The 16,786-nt window shown below is 47.0% G+C and overlaps 1 protein-coding gene across 1 annotated transcript in view; it reads right to left on the reverse strand.

The window, feature by feature from the left end:
- Nucleotides 1-579: 579 nt before the first annotated feature.
- Nucleotides 580-16,786, reverse strand: part of LOC133755370 (adhesion G protein-coupled receptor E4-like) — a gene marked incomplete at its 5' end in the record, with an annotated part of 33,370 nt that continues 17,163 nt past the window's right edge. The window contains 7 exons of the mRNA XM_062185481.1: nt 580-762; nt 2,075-2,255; nt 3,722-3,813; nt 4,327-4,393; nt 6,298-6,533; nt 12,166-12,360; nt 14,933-15,100. Of these exons, the coding sequence (XP_062041465.1) occupies nt 580-762; nt 2,075-2,255; nt 3,722-3,813; nt 4,327-4,393; nt 6,298-6,533; nt 12,166-12,360; nt 14,933-15,100 (1,122 nt within the window). The remainder of the gene's footprint in view (nt 763-2,074; nt 2,256-3,721; nt 3,814-4,326; nt 4,394-6,297; nt 6,534-12,165; nt 12,361-14,932; nt 15,101-16,786) is intronic.

The raw sequence follows: 16,786 nt of genomic DNA on the forward strand, positions 1-16,786 counted from the left end.
CTCTTTCTTAATGCCATGTGCCACTTGGTATGGCCAACTGTCTGCAGCACCCTCACAAGTAGGGCAGCTCTAGGTGAGCGAGGACTTCTGCCCCTGTATCCGCCGCAGTTTCCCCTGCACTTAGTAGACAGTAAGTACTGGGCTTTTTAAAGTATTCGTTTATTCATTTGAGAGGCAGGGTTACACAGAGAGGGGGCGGGGTCTTCCATCGGCTGAGTCACTCCCCAGCTGGCCACAGCTCTGAAGCCAGGAGCTTCTGAATCTCCCAGGTGGGTGCAGGGTCCCAGAGACTTGGGCCATCTTCCACTGCATTCCTCAGCCATAGCAGAGAGCTGGATTGGAAGTGGAGCAGCCAGTGGCTTAACCTGCTACACCACAGTGCCAGCCCCAACAGTAAATATCTGTTAAGTGAAGAGGGTTAGATATAGTTTTAAATGTTTGCTAAATATCCTTTGAATATTTGTTGAAAAAAGAGGAAGATAGTCACACAGAGAAGGGGAGAGAAAACCCTAGGTTTGCTCTCAAAACCCACAAACGTTAGCTGCACCATGCAGGAACTTCATGCCATTGCTCTTTTTTTCAGATAAGAGAACCAGGAAGCTCCTGGTAGCACAGGATGCTGGGTTTCGTGGGTTCAGATAAGGCTTTCAGGGGTGCTGGTCTTACCACTTTAGTGTGTGTAGTAGAATGAGAAATCTCAGTGCTTTCAGTTTCGACTCCTTTCCTCATCCCACTAAACCACTTCTTGTATTCCATGCGTACCTGGAAGATGCAGGAGCACAGAGCTCAACGTCCTTCCAGGCGTTGTTCAGAAGAAAGGACCCTAAAGACGCCAAGTCCTACTGTCCTTTCCTCGTTCATGAGTTTTCTGTGTAATCGTGGTCACGCTAGGTTGGTTTATTTTGTTTTTAAGTTCCTTAGTTGTAGGAAAGGTGCTTACCAAATGTTAGCAAAAGCCTCAGTGCAAGTTTTTGGTGATGATGGTGATGGCAGGATTGCCAATGTGGGTGGTGATGGTGATAGTGAAGATCACTAGTTTTGAACACTAGCTATGCTCAGGGCACTTCACATGAACTGTGTCCTTTATTCTTTACATAAACGCAATGAAGGAAATGTTTATTCTATGCCCAATTACAGATGAAGTTGAAGGTCATTCTTATTTCAAATTCATTAAACTTTTCATGCTTGTCATTACAGCACCACAACAGTTAACTGTATTTAACACCTTCAGTGAGTGAGGAGTACCAAGCATTAAGAGGGCACTAAAAGATGAGAGAGAAACTAATGAAGTGCTCAGATGACCTTTTTGCCACGAAGCATCATAACTGCCAGTAGTTCTATTCCATCGCAAAGGAAGAGGCCAGGAAAACCGTTTCCAGTCTTTTGTGATGAGTAAAGCTATGATGGTAGCCTTAACTGAAGACTCCTTGTGTGCAAAGGACGGTGCTAGGTTTGCACTGCACTCCTCATTTCAATTCTCAGCCCCATAAGGTAGGCGTTGCCCCTTTGCTGATGAGAAAACAGAGGCTCCCTCCCCACAGTCACACATCAGCCGAATCAGAGAAAGCTCTGGGATTAGAGTTAGTGGCAGGTTGTGATCCTGTGTATCCTGACTGATACATGCTCTTAAGAAAGATGTTGGGATATTGCATGTAGGAAACCCAGAGGACGTAACATACCCATACAGCACACAAACCCTCCTCCCCAAGTAAAGACAGCCCCAGAATATATAAGGGAAGATACAAACAATGATTCAGCAAAACCTTGGGGGAGCAGGCATGTAGCCCACAAGTTAAGATGTCTGCTTTCCACATCTGAGTACTGAGGTTTGATTCCCAGCTCCAACTTTTGACTTCAGCTTCCTTTTAACACAGAGCCTGGGAGGCCAACAGGTGATGGCTCGAGTAATTGGATTCCTGCCAACCATGTGGGAGACCTGGATTGAGTTCCTGACTCCATTCCCCCAGGCATTTGAGGAGTGAACCAGCAGGTGAACCATGCTCACTCACTCACTATATTTTAAACAAAAATACTTTGGAACTAGTATGCTGACAGGTTGCATAATGAACCTTACCTGGCGATTAAGGAGACAGTGGACTACAAAGAGCAAAAGCCCTTGCAGGACATTGATGATGGTGAAGGAGTAGGCAATGACCGATCCAACCGTGTTCCCTACTTCTTCAACCATAAAATAACCGAGGCCCCAAGAACATCCCAAGACAAAGAGCTGAGCAGTGGCTTTAAATGTCATGACTCTGGAGGGCGGGGGGAGAAGAAATGAATGATGTTGACAACTGTTGATCAGGTTTCCACCATGTGTGTAGTTGGCACAGGTGCTGGCTGAATGCATGCATGACCTTATTTAAGCCCCACTGCAGTGAAGTGAATTTATAAAGGAATTCTTTTATAAATTGTCCCTCACATTGTCTTTATGCAGCCACAACGCTTTAGAGTGAGACAGAACCCCCATCATCAATCACTACTCCCGAGAATAATGCTCTCCCCAACTGGGGGAATGGTTTGACTCCTCTGCAGAATCTTCTACCTGACCTTATGGGAACAGGGGTAGCAAATGCCTTCTGGATATCTGTTTCTGAAAACTTAGAACACCTCATAGGGTTGCATTTCTTCAAATGAAAATTGTTTAGTGTAATGGAGGAGTGCCGATGGCAACAGGCTCTTTGTGTGTGTGTGTGTGTGTGTGTGTGTGTGAATGAACCTCCTCTCACACTCACATGCTATTGGAGGACACCAAGAACACGGACAGTCTGTCCTTCCAGGATTGAAGAGATCAAGATCTAGAGACACGGCGTTTGTTTGGTAAGTAGATGAGACCAGAGCTAGGCTCTGAGGTTGGACAGATATTCCTTTAAATTGTGTTCAGGGGACTCACGTAGTTATCATGGTAAAATGAAAAAATTAGTTGGATGACAGTATTAATATAGTTTTGTCCTCACACGTATTGAAATTCCAAGCATTCAAAGGTAAATTACCAGCATCAGTCACATTCGCGAGTAATACTAGTTGTTATTGTTTCTTTTTTTTTAATTTTTGACAGGCAGAGTGGACAGTGAGAGAGAGACAGAGAGAAAGGTCTTCCTTTTGCCGTTGGTTCACCCTCCAATGGCCGCCGTGGTAGGTGCGCTGCGGCCAGCGCACCACGCTGATCCGATGGCAGGAGCCAGGTGCTTCTCCTGGTCTCCCATGGGGTGCAGGGCCCAAGCACTGGGCCATCCTCCACTGCACTCCCTGGCCACAGCAGAGCTGGCCTGGAAGAGGTGCAACCGGGACAGGATCGGTGCCCCGACCGGGACTAGAACCCGGTGTGCCGGCGCTGCAAGGTGGAGGATTAGCCTAGTGAGCCGCGGCCCCGGCCTGTTATTGTTTCTTTTAATAGTTTAGATTGGCACCATGGAGAATGGAGTCCAGCAAGAGGTGCCCTCTCATGGGATTAAAAAAGGATAATGTTGATAGTCTAGGCATCATTTCAAATGAGCACATTAAACAAGGAGATACTCAGTGAATGCTTCTCCAAGGATGGAGCTGCTTTCTAAGTTGCCTGAAAATCATAAATTTTCTTCTTTTATTAATTGTCCCTCACATTGTCTTTATCCGGTATCAGGAGAATCTATAGCACATCTGTGCATAGACTCTGTCTTTCCAGTCAGAGCAATCCTGCAGGGCAAGTCTGTGGTTACCACTGAGCTGGGGGCATTCTTACCTGGTGTCCTGAATGGTGGAAACTTCTTTGTTGAGGGAAGAAAGTTTGCTTCTCAAAATCCACAGAACTTGGAAGTAGAAAACCAAGTTTATCTGTGGAAACAGCATGAAAAAAAATGGTTTGGAATTTTCTTTTGAATCCATCTCAAACAACGTGACTTGAGGTGAAGGTAGGAATATTTTTCCAAATGATACAGGCTACGACAGCTCAGTATGGACATGCTCTTGTCTCAACACACAGTATATATACGATGTAGCACTTGGTGCCTAATTAGGGTGGCTATAGTTTACCATTTGACTTAGGATCGCTGAAAACAGAAGAATGTTGTTAATATCTACTCCAGGCCATCAGGAAGTTCTAAAAAAACATATCACCCTATCAGGGGTAGGTGCTAAATTGTTTACTGGATGAATGAATGCATCACCAACAAAGGGTGATGTTACATCAAAGCAACCAGTGAGCTTAAGAGGGAGTCAAGGAAACACGAGACAGTATTTTCAAGAAGAGGTGTTGACACATTAGTTATAGTCCAGCTGGGACAGATAAGAAACACACTCTTTTGGCTTAGCCAACCCAAGGCAAACACACAACTAAGTATCACCTACCATGATAATGACTGCTACTGGCCCCATGAAGCTCCAAATGAATCCTTTTTCAGGCTTGAGCCAGCAGCTGTTGGGAGAAAGACAAAGAGAAAGATATTCCTCGTTAGAATGCAGAGAGATTGTTAGCAGGGTCCTGGAACAGATTCTGAACAGTGCCAAGAGTCATTTCATTCAGAACTTGAGTTTCAGGTGGAATCATCATCTGACACAAGCTGTGTGCTCAGAATTTAAGCTTCCCCAAGAGTAAAGGGGGGAAAATCAAAGTATTGCAAAGACCAAATGATTACTGCATCCATATTCTAAATCTCAAAGTCAGGTAATGTCAGACTTCTGACTTGTGTTTCCTTTCAATATTACGTTAGCTATGCTGGGTCTTTTGCTGCCTTCATATAAACTTCAGAACCATTTTAATATCCATAAACTAATTTTCTGTGGTTTTGATTAGCAATGTGTCGAGTGTATAGATAAATTTGGGAAGAACTAGCATCCTGACTCTTCCTATCCATGAATATGGATTGATTCTATTGATTCTCTCTCTCTCTCTTTCTCTCTCTCTCTTTCTTTTTGATTTATCTTAGTGTAGTTTTGAAGATTTCTTCATACAGAACTTGAAAGGAAGATTAAATAATATCTGGAAAAGAGTTAAGGCTCAAGAAATTGTGTTGGCAATGATTGCTACAATGAGAAAGAGTAAAATGGATCACTACAGCCATAAAACAACCAACAGAAATTAAACATATTACATGACAAAATGTCCTGTTGTCCACTACTTTGTATTCTGTCATGGGTGGTATAACTTATTCTAAAAGGGACTTAGATGTGTGAACCTGATCAGTGTAACAACCAATCACAGATACTGAGTGAGTGCAAAGGTTCCATGCTTAAGTTCTGTGCTATCTACCTGACTACTTATCTATGTTTTCCCACCCATTATCCAACCACCTAGCCCCTCTTGCACCTTACCCTACTTCTGTATGTAGATCAATAATTTTAAGCTTATACATAGAACATTATGGTATTTGTCTTTCTGTGCCTGGCTTTTATATATTTTATGAAAACCTGTAAGAGAAGAGCCCAAAGGCTCCAACATGAAGAAATGAACAAAAGATGGAAATGTCAGTTACCATGAGTTGATCAGCACATGCTATATAAGTGTCTTGACGAAGCACACTGTACCCCAGAAATATGTCCAATGACGACACGTTCATTAAAAATGCTTAAAACCAGGAAGCCAATGCTGTGGCATAGCAGGTAAAGCCAGCATCCCATATGGGCACTGGCTAGAGACTTGGCTGCTCCACTTCCCATCCAACTCCCTGCTGCTGTATCTAGGAAAGCAGCAGAAGATGGCCCGAGTGTGTAGCCCCCCTGCATCCACTTGGGAGACCTGGATGAAGCTCTTGGCTTCAGCCTGGTCCCACCGCAGCTGTTGTGACCATTTGGGGAGTGAATAGTAGATGGAAGATTTCTCTTTCTCTGTCCTTCTCTGAGACTTTCAAATAAATAACTATTTTTAAATGCAAGAAAACCTTTGTAGAACATAAAAAATATTTTTAAGATGAGAAATGGGTGAAGGTGACCTTTTGTCTGGTGCAGCTGTTAAGACTCCACTTGGGATGCCTGCTTCCTGCATCAGGGTGCTTGGGTTTAAGTCCCTGCTCTGCCCCTGCTTCCAGCTTCCTGCTAATGTAGATGCCGAGAGGCAGCAGTGGTGTCTCAAGTACTTGGATCCCTGCCACACACATGGGAAACTTCCTGGATTGCATTCCCAGCTGCAGGCCTCAGCCTGGCCCATCGCTGGCTATTGCAGGCATTTAGGAAGGAACCAATAGATGGGAGACCTTGCTCTCTTGAGCTTTCAAGTAATTTTTAAGTGATTACAAATTACATATGTGTATTTGTATACACACATACACCAACACCTGGATACTGTTTCCATCATAAACACACACACATAGGTATCTTACTTACTGAGTGTACGTTCCATAATTTTTGTGTCCAACTATTGCAGACACAGTGACAATCACAGCTGGGATCCCATAGCCTGCAGGGTACATGAACCTCTTCTTGAATCTGTTTGCGCTGGTGTAGTTGGCCACCTTGAGATTCCGGACAGTGAGGAGGAGGTGCAGCCCTTCCAGGAGCATCCAGATGAAGGAGGCCAAGTAGAAGTAATGCAGTGCCCCCGCCGTGACGGAGCACAGCACCTGCAGGGGAGAAGCATTAGCAGTACAGTAGGCAGTCGCGTTCTGCACCTGTTTCACCCTCAGCTCTCACCACTCTCTGCATGCAGGCCTGGAATTTGAATTCAAGTGCCTGCAACATTGTTCCATTCTCCTGGACGTCTGCTTCCCCCATGCATGGAGCCAACCAGAAATGCCAAGGAAGAAAAGCCATGGGTGCAGCCCTCAGACGCATCACAGACAAGAGTTGGTGGGTAAAACACACCATTGCCCTTGCCCTTGGTGTGGGAGCAGGCTAAGACATGTGCTCTACACTGCCCCCTGCTGCCCCTCCATGGGATCAAGCTCCAGTTGTCCGTGGTGGAAGCTTTATTGAAAACATGTCCTTTGTGGTCTGCCTTGCCATCTCTACCTGATGTCCCCCTCAGCATGTTGGGGTTGCCTGGACCAGACCCAAATAGACAACTTGTTGCAGATCTGTTCTTAGGACAAACCGGTAATGAGCCCGTGGACTGCAACCTCTGTGCTTCACCAGAGCTGCTGCCTCTGTATAGAGGAATGGATTTTTAGGGAAACCTGGTATTGCTTTCCATAAATCAGATCGCCAGGATATCATGGCATAAATAGAATAGTAACACAAGTGCCTATTGAGAAATTAAATGTTAGGGGTGGGCGTTTGGCAAAGCATCCCATAATGGAGTCCCTGTGCTCTTATCCATTTATACTCCTGGATCCAGCTGCCTGCTAATGCAGACCCTGGGAACAGCAGTGATGGCTCAGGTACTTGGGTCCCTGTTCCCACAAGGGAGAGCTTGATTGCATTCCAGGTTCCTAGCTTTGTCCTAGCTGTTGGAGGCACTTAGGAAGTAAACCAGCAGATGGAAGATCTCTGTCTCTCACTTTCACATAAAAATAAAAACTTTAAAGAAACTAAAGAGACATATTTTTAAAAAATATATATTTATTGCCGGTGCCATGGCTTAACAGGCTAATCCTCCACCTTGTGGCGCTGGGACACCGGGTTCTAGTCCCGGTTGGGGCACCAGATTCAATCCCGGTTGCCCCTCTTCCAGGCCAGCTCTCTACTATGGCGTGGGAAGGCAGTGGAGGATGGCCCAAGTGCTTGGGCCCTGCACCCGCATGGGAGACCAGGAGAAGCACCTGGCTCCTGGCTTCGGATCAGCAAGATGCGCCGGCCGCAGCGGCCATTGGAGGGTGAACCAATGGCAAAAAGGAAGACCTTTCTCTCTGTCTCTCTCTCTCACTATCCACTCTGCCTGTCAAAATTTATTTATTTATTTATTTATTTATTTACCTGAAGTCAGGGTTCCAGAGAGGGAGACACAAATCTTCCATCTGCTGGTTCACCTCCCCAGATGGCCACAACATCCAGGGCTGAGCCTAGCCAAAGCCAGGTGCTTTTTCCCGGTTTCCCCATGGGTCTCAGGGGCCCAGACACTTAGGCCATCTTTTGCTGCTTTTCCCGGACCATCAGCAGAGAGATGGATTGGAAATGGAGCAGCCGGGACACAAACCAATGCCCATGTGGGATGCTGGCATCACAGCCAGCAGCCTCACCTACTATACCACAATGCTGGCCCCCAAGGCATACGTTTTCAAACCATTTAGAAAATGTTAATTGCAAAATGCAAAATGCATCTGCTTTACCTGGAAACATTTCAGTTATCACAATTCTGAAAACACTTTTCTAAGTTAAGGCACATATTTGTAGTTCAAACAGATCATAGAAATACATATTGTGAAAAAGCAACCCAAGGATTTCAAGAAAATCTGCACCAAAATAAACTTATCTTTTAATTCAACTTTTCCATGACTGTTTTGACATTCTCATATTATTGAAGCAGAAAAGGAAATGCTGCTATGGTACATTACACTGGATTGGATTTTTTTGAAGATTTGAAAGGTAGACTTTGGGCGGGAGGGGGGGGGAGAGCGCATGCTTACATTCACTGGTTCACTCCAGAAATGACCGCAACTTCCAGAGATGAGCCAGTCCAAAACCAGGAGTTTCTTCCAGGTTTCCCATGTGGGTTCAGGGTCCCAACACTTAGGCCCTCTTCTGCTATTTTCCCAGGCCATTAGCAGAGACCTGGATTGGAAGCAGAGCAGTGGGACTCGAACCACACACATATGGGATGCCAGCATTGTAGGTGGCAACTTCACCTGCCTTAAGACAATGTTGGACCCTGTGATGTATTTTTTAACAGCAGAATGTTCAAAGTTTAGTGGCCCAAGTGCCTTTAGATCTTATTTAATGCATATGGTACATTTAAATTGTGATATTATTGGGGCCAGCACTACAGCCTAGTAGGCTAAGCCTCCACTTTTGATACCAGCAACCCATATGGGCACCAGTTCGAGTCCCACGTGTTCCTCTTCTAATCCATTTCTCCACAAATGCCCTGGGAAGGCAGTGGAAGATGGCCCAAGTGCTTAGGTCCCTGCATCCACACAGGAGACCCCAAAGAAGCTCCTTGCTTTGGATAGACCCAACTCCAGCTGTTGTGGCCATCTGGGGAGTGAACCAGCAGATGGAAGACCTTCCTCTCTGTCTGTCCCTCTCTCTCTAACTTTACCTCTCAAATAAATAAAATCTTTAAAATATATATCAAAATTGAGATATCATTGAAAAATAAGAAATTTTATATATTTAAGGTACACAGCGTGATGGTTTATTATTTATTGGGAGCCAGGAAGCAGAGCTCCCATTCACATTGAGGGCCACCCCTCAGATGCCTGCAACAGCAGGTTCTATTTGGGTGTTTTAGATGAGGTTCGCAGTTAAACTGGTGGACTCTGATTAGAGCCAATCAGCCTACATAATGCACAGGAGCTGCATCCAATCAGGAGAAGGCGTGAATCCATCAGACAGGTGCTCTTTCAGGCATCTTGTGTATCTTTCTCAGATTTAAAATTTTCTAACCTATTTGTTTTCATTTTTTAGTTTGGATGGCAAAGAGAAAGAGAGAGACATCTTCCATTCACTGGCTCATCCCCCAAATGCCTACAATAGGGTTAGGCCAGGCCTAAACCAGGAGCTAAGAATTCTAGCCGGCACTGTGCCTCAATAGGCTAATCCTCCACCTTGCAGCGCCAGCACACCAGGTTCTAGTCCCGGTCGGGGCGCCAGATTCTGTTCCGGTTGCCCCTCTTCCAGGCCAGCTCTCTGCTGTGGCCTGGGAGTGCAATGGAGGATGGCCCAAGTGCTTGGGTCCTGCACCCCATGGGAGACCAGGATAAGCACCTGGCTCCTGCCTTCGGATCAGCGCGGTGCGCCGGCCGCAGCACGGCAGCCATTGGAGGGTGAACCAACGGCAAAAGGAAGACCTTTCTCTCTCTCTCTCTCTCTCTCTCTCTCTCTCTCTCTCTCACTGTCCACTCTGCCTGTCAAAAAAATAAAAAATTTAAAAAAAGAATTCTAGCTGAGTCTCCCACATCGGGGTCAAGGGACCAAGCACAAGAACCCTCACTGCGGCCTCCCAGGTGCATGTCAACAAAGAAGCTCATTTAAAAACTGAGCCAGGGAGCCTGATAATGTATGGGGGTGTCCCAAGAGGCACCTTAATTGCCACACAGAATGCCCACCCTTTCTTCCTCAGCTTGTTATATGTTGGTCTTCTGCAGAACCCCATCCTCAGCCCACCTCACTGCTCCCTGCCCTGGTATCACATGTGTTCTGACGCTCGGACAGCCTGCTTCATCTAGGAGGTTCCAGCGTCTGACACTCACTCTCTCCTCGGCCCATAGTCCCTGCTGCCAACTGACGGTTGCCTGTCTCAACTCCAGTGTGTGACCGGCACCTCTCCCTGAAAGACTTAAACCTGAATTGGTCGTCTTGCCTCCCCCAAACTCTGTCACTCTTCCTCTAGCTTGGCAAATGACATCACCATCATTCTACCCAGTTTCCGCAATCAGAAACCACACAGACATCCTTATTTCTGCCTTACACGCCACTTCCTCATCCCTCCTCTGGGCCCCAATTCTGCTTTGTAAACATTCCTTAAATGTGACTCTCTCCTCCAGCCTGGGCCATGGTTTCATTAACTCTTTCTCAGACTCTCCATAGCCTCAGTCATGTTCTGTCTGCTGCCGGATTCATCTCACTGCAATGTACCTTCACTCTACTTTTGTTGTCCTGAGCAAGTATTTTCGTCATTCCCAGGTTAAAGTCCTTTCCTGGGTCACTGTTGCCTCAACAGGGGTAAGAACACTTGTCAGTAAAAACAAGGCTTTGTTGACACAGTCTATACCCAATCATTCACTATCAGCTGTTCCACACTACGGCAGCAGAGCCCATCGGGACCTAGCAGATAAGATCTAACCTTATCCTTTCCTATGCTGGGTCCAGCACCATCTGCGTCTGCTCCCTCATCTCCAGAGGTCAGTCTCATTTCGGAGTCGATTCAGACTATGTTAGAAGCATCTTCCTAGAATCGTGTGTTGATAACGATTGTGAGTGATGACTGTCGCAAGAAAGAGCAACAGTTGATTAGTGATTTCTGCATTACTGTGAATGGTCCTGTAAACAGAGGTAAACCAACCACACGAGGGAAGCCCCTGTCCCCAAATGCTGCGCTGTTTCATGCTTCAAATCGTTCAGATTCTACTCCCTGTGCCCCCACGTGCTCCGACACCATCACTTTCAATCTCAATCATTTTAATAAGTGGCCGCTCAGAAAGTCTGGGTCTCGGGTGGGGGCTGGCATTGTGGCATACCTTGCAAAGCTCCCACCTGCAATGCTGGCTTCCCTTATGGGCATCCCATATGGCCCCACTGCTGCTCCAAGCCAGCTCCCTGATAATGGACTGGGAAAGCAGCAGAAGATAGCCCAAGTAGTTGGGCCCCTACCACCCATGTGGGAGCCCTAGCTGGAGCTCCTGGAGAGTGAACCAGTGTCTCATGTTTCTTTCCCTCCTTCCCTGTCTCTCTTTCTGACTTTCCAAATAAAGAGATATCAACAATATAGAAAGTATGGGGCCGGAGCCGCATCTCACTAGGCTAATCCTCCGCCTGCAGCGCCAGTACCCTGGGTTCTAGTCCTGGTTGGGGTGCCAGGTTCTGTCCCAGTTGCTCCTCTTCCAGTCCATCTCTCTATTGTGGCCAGGGAGTGCAGTGGAGGATGGCCCAAGTGCTTGGGCCCTGCACCCTCATGGGAGACCAGGAGGAAGCACCTGGCTCCTGGCTCTCGGCTTTGGATTGGCACAGCGTGCCGGCCGTAGAGGCCATTTGGGGGATGAACCAACGGAAGGAAGACCTTTCTCTCTCTCTCTCTCTCTCTCTCTCTCTCTCTCTCTCTCTCTCACTGTCTAACTCTGCCTGTCAAAAAAAGAGAGGAGAGGAGAAGAGAGGAGAGGAGATGAGAGGAGAGGAGAGGGGAGGGGAGGGGAGGGGAGGGGAGAGGAGAGGCGAGGCGAGGCGAGGAGAGGAGAGGAGAGGAGAGGAGAGGAGAGGAGAGGAGAGTATGGGTCCCATCCAAACTTACAAAGGAGGAGGAAAGCTGAACTGGGAACTGTGGCTTTCCTAGTTAACATCACTGCTGACGAATGCCTCTCTCTCTCTCTCTCTCCATATCTTCTCAGGACAAGATGGCTTCATTTGACCACAAGCATGAGCCCGCTTGGTTAAATCACCTACCTTGGGTTCAGTTCTGTTGATGCCCGTGAGGAAGAGGAGATGGGCCAGGAAGAGGCAGAGCGAGAGCTGCAGGTGGATGGAGGTGCTGGTGTTCTGGATGGGCCGACACAGCAGGAACGTGAGGGCTGCCAGGAAGAGGCACAGCAGAGAGAGGCTCAGCCCCACGTAGGTGATCAGAGTCAGCACCAGATCCTCCTACAAGCCACTGAGGAAAGAACCCGTTACCGCTTGCAAGGCTACTGCTGTCTCCTGATGAACAGCAGGACCCCTGGCTAAGTTCCTGAACAAGCGTCTCCATCAGAGACTTGATGTAAAACCAAAACCAGCAGACCACTGCTGTCCAGTACACATTGGGCACATGAACTTCACGTATGATTTTAAGTTTTCTTAAATGCTTTACTAACAAACAGGTGAAATAGTGTATTTAATTTCACCAGATAGGTTCAAAATGTTATCACTTCTATGTATAATCAGCAAAAATGTAAGCAAAGATCAGTGGGATATTTGACAATCTGTTTTCATATTAAGGCTTTGAAATTGGTGTATGTTCTATACTTAATAGCACACCCCTATGGATATGCCCTGTTTTCAATGGTGAAGATGAAAGGACATTCCAGTTAACATAAAAGTATTCTTACTTAAATAAATCAAAGTGAAATGAAATTAAGAATTTAGGGTGCAGGTGTCGTGGCCCAGTGGGTTAAGCTGCTGCCTGTGTTGCTGGCCTCCCATCTGGGCACTGGGTTAAGTCCTGACTGCTCACCTTCCAATCCAGTTCCCTGCCAATGCACCTGGGAACGCAGCAGAAGAGGGCCCAAGTGCTGGGGGCCCTGCACCCACGTGGGAGATTTGGATCAAGTCCCCCAAGATTGCTGACGTGTGCCTGCCCCTAGCCATTGTGGCCATTTGTGGTGTGAACCAGCAGATGGAAGATTCATATTCATATTCATTCTCTCTCTCTCTCTCTCTCTCTCTCTCTCTCTCTCCCTCTCTCTCTCTCTCCAGCAGTCACATGTGACACTGATCCTAGATGACAGCACAGTGCTCAAGGGTAATCTTCATGAAGCCAGATGTTTTCAAACTATCTTGCTCCCTGTTGAATCCCCAAGGTCCCTGGAATATAGTGGGCACTCAATAAATATTTTTTTTTTAAAAAATGGAATGAGGTCATGCATGTGAAGCCTGCCACACAGTAGTTGTCTTACAGGAAATGTTCAATAAATGGGATCTAAAAAGATCCACAAGTGGGAGCTCAGCGAGTGTCTTTAAACCTGAGCGAGCTTAGACTTGGTTGGGACCTGTGTGGTGGGTGCTGGTTACCTTCCTTCTGGTCTGACCCGGGAGGTTGAGTCAGAATTCTGCCTTGCAGAGTAATAGGTACTCTGATAATAGATACTGAGATTTCCTTGGATGTTACCACTGTGGAGGCTACCAGCTGTTAGCTTGAGCTCACTCTGCCCATGCCCATGGACGTGTCCAAGATTTAACATCTGCTGGACACAGTGGTCAACAGAAAACTGAAGATGATTGGTGTATGAAGACCCCAGCTCTGCTGCCACTCAGGACAACTGGGAAGTGTGTGTGCCCCACGGTGACTCCCAGAGATAACAGGACCCAGTTGTCTACAGTGGTAATGGGCTTGATAATGCTCTCCACGTTGACTTCTGTGCCTTCAGAAGTCAACGTCCCCTGGGCCCCTACTGGTGTTTCCCAGATTCATCTCTCAAGTGAGCTAGTACCACTGGATGTCTTAGATCTAAAAAACATATTTAATCACATGAAAACCAGAACATCAGGGAGAGATGGAGAGATAGAGACCCTCCATTCACAGGATCACTCTCCAAATGGCCACAATATCCAAGGCTAAGCAAGGCCTAAGCCAGGAGCTCCATCCTGGTCTCCACGTGCATGACAGGGGCCCAGGTACCTGGGCCATCTTCTGCTGCCTTCCCAGGTGCATTAGCAGGGAGCTAGATCTGGAATCAGGGCATCCAGGACTCCAGCTGGCACTCATACTGGATGCCGGCATCTCAAGTAGCAGCTTAGCCCACTGCATCCAGTACAATCCCCTTGAATCCCTGTCTGAAGAGTCATACTGCGGGGGCTGGCGCTGTGGTACAGTGGGTAAGGCTGCCACCTGCAGTGCCGGCATCCTGCAGGGGCACCAGTTTGAGACCCGGCTGCTCCACTTCTGATCCAGCTCTCTGCTGTGGCCTGGGAAAGCAGTGAAAGATGGCCCAGGTCCTTGGGCCCCTGCACACGTATGGGGGACCCATTAGAGGCCCTAGGCTTCAGATCAGCCCATGTCTGGCTGTTGTGGCCATTTGGGGAGTGAATCAGTGGATGGAAGACTTCTCTCTCTCTCTCTCCCCCCTCTTCCTTCCCCTCCCTCCCCCTCCCCCTTCTCTCCTTTCTCTCTCTTTGAATATATTTATTATTTATATATCTTATATATTTATATCTTATATATTTGTAAAAGAAGACCTTGAATATATTTATTATTTCTTTATGGGAGAGAGATCCCACCAACTGGTTCACTCCCCAAATGCCTGTTATAGCTACAAAGGCTGGAACCAGGAGCTGGGAGCCAGAAACTCAATCTGAGGTCCCCACATGCGTGGCTGGAACCCAACTAATAGCCATTGCTGTGGCCTCCCAGGGTCTGCATTAGGTGGTATCAGGAGCAGAGCCCAGGCACTCCACTGTGGGATGTGGAGGTCTTAACCACTAGACCAGATGCCCATCCCTGGACCTTGAATCTCGATACCTTTGGTGTTAGAGCCATGAGGACGGCAAAACTGGACAGGTGGAAGCATTTGCATATGGTGCAGGATTCGTTGCTGTATACATGAGAGCAGCCCTCCATCGACCAGCTACCCCCCTCTTCCGATCCTTCCCAGTATACACAGAAATACTTCATTCCCGCACCACCAGTCTGGAAAGAGAATGGCATGAGAGTCTCTTCTGGAATTTGTTATTTCAACTTTATAGATTAATCACACAACACTGAGTTGGAAACCTGCTCAAGGAAACACCTATAGGAAGTGTTTCACATCACAACATCTGCTTGCGGGGGAGGGGGTGGTATTCTACATTGACTTCGCCTGTCTCTGAACATCTCAGGACACTGGGGAATGGACCCTTTATAATCTTTTTTTTTTTGACAGGCAGAGTGGATAGTGAGAGAGAGAGACAGAGAGAAAGGTCTTCCTTTTTTGCCGTTGGTTCACCCTCCAATGGCCGCCGCGGTAGCGCGCTGCGGCCGGCGCACCGCACTGATCTGATGGCAGGAGCCAGGTGCTTCTCCTGGTCTCCCATGGGGTGCAGGGCCCAAGAACTTGGGCCATCCTCCACTGCACTTCCTGGCCACAGCAGAGAGCTGGCCTGGAAGAGGGGCAACCGGGACAGGATCGGTGCCCCGACCGGGACTAGAACCCGGTGTGCCGGCGCCGCAAGGCGGAGGATTAGCCTAGTGAGCCGCGGCGCCGGCGACCCTTTATAATCTAATCCACAAGTTCCTTGATGCTGACAGAACCAGTGGAAAGCACTGGTGAGAAATCACTGGATGAGAGAAAAGAGAAGACACGTATGTCCTCCCGGTAAGCTTCTGCCCAGGGCTCACCCCATATCCAGTAGAGTAATGATCCCTCCTCCATAACACCACTCCCTCTGAACTCACTCGTCCTCTTCCCTTTATGTATTCCAAGTGTACAATTTGCTGTTTTTCATATACAAAGTACTCCCCAAAGTTTGTGGGAAATGGAGCTAAAAGTGTATTTTTGGCGCAAAACATTTTGAAATTCATGTATATTAGGGGTCTTCAAAAAGGTTTGAATTTCCACTCCTAGATTTCCTATCCAGCTTCCAGGCTGTGAATGCCCTGGGAGGCAACAAGTGATGGCTCAAGTACTCACGCCCCGGCCACCAGTGTGGGAGACCCGGATGGAGTTCTGGGCTCCCAGCTTAGTCCTAGCTGGTGCAATAATTTGAGGAGTGAACCAACAGATGTAAGAGATCGCTCTCTCTCTCTCTCTCTCTCTCTCTCTCCCTTTCAATTAGATGAAAATAAGTGAACATTCTAAAAGATCATTGAAATGTTAATGAAAATTGTGCATGAATTTCAAAATTTTTTACACCAACATAATCTTTAAATTCCATTTTCCAAAAACTTTTGGAGTACCCGTCTATCATATACTACAAAGTGATCCCAACAATCAGTCTGATTTCCACACCCGTCACCTCACACGATGACCTTTTTTTGTGTGTGTGTGACGAGGACATTTAATACCTGCTGTCTCAGAAAATGTCAAGTATACCATGGGCCGCGATTAATTATAGTTGCCCAACAGTGCAACACAACTCCAGAACGTGTCCACTTACCACCACCTCTCCATTCTCGGCTCCCTACCCCTGGGAAACGTCATTCTGTTTTCTGTTACTGTGAGTTTAATTTATTTTTTAGGTACCAATTAAAAATAAGGTCATGTGGTATTTCTTTTTTCCTTTTTCTGGCTTATTTCACTTAGCAGGATCTCTCCAGGTTCACCTACGTTGTCCTAAGTGACATGGTTGTGTGTTTTAAGGCCAAATAATACTCATATAGATAATATTTTCATATGTT

This window comes from Lepus europaeus, unplaced genomic scaffold (genome assembly GCF_033115175.1).
Source record: "Lepus europaeus isolate LE1 unplaced genomic scaffold, mLepTim1.pri SCAFFOLD_401, whole genome shotgun sequence".
Taxonomy (NCBI): domain Eukaryota; kingdom Metazoa; phylum Chordata; class Mammalia; order Lagomorpha; family Leporidae; genus Lepus; species Lepus europaeus.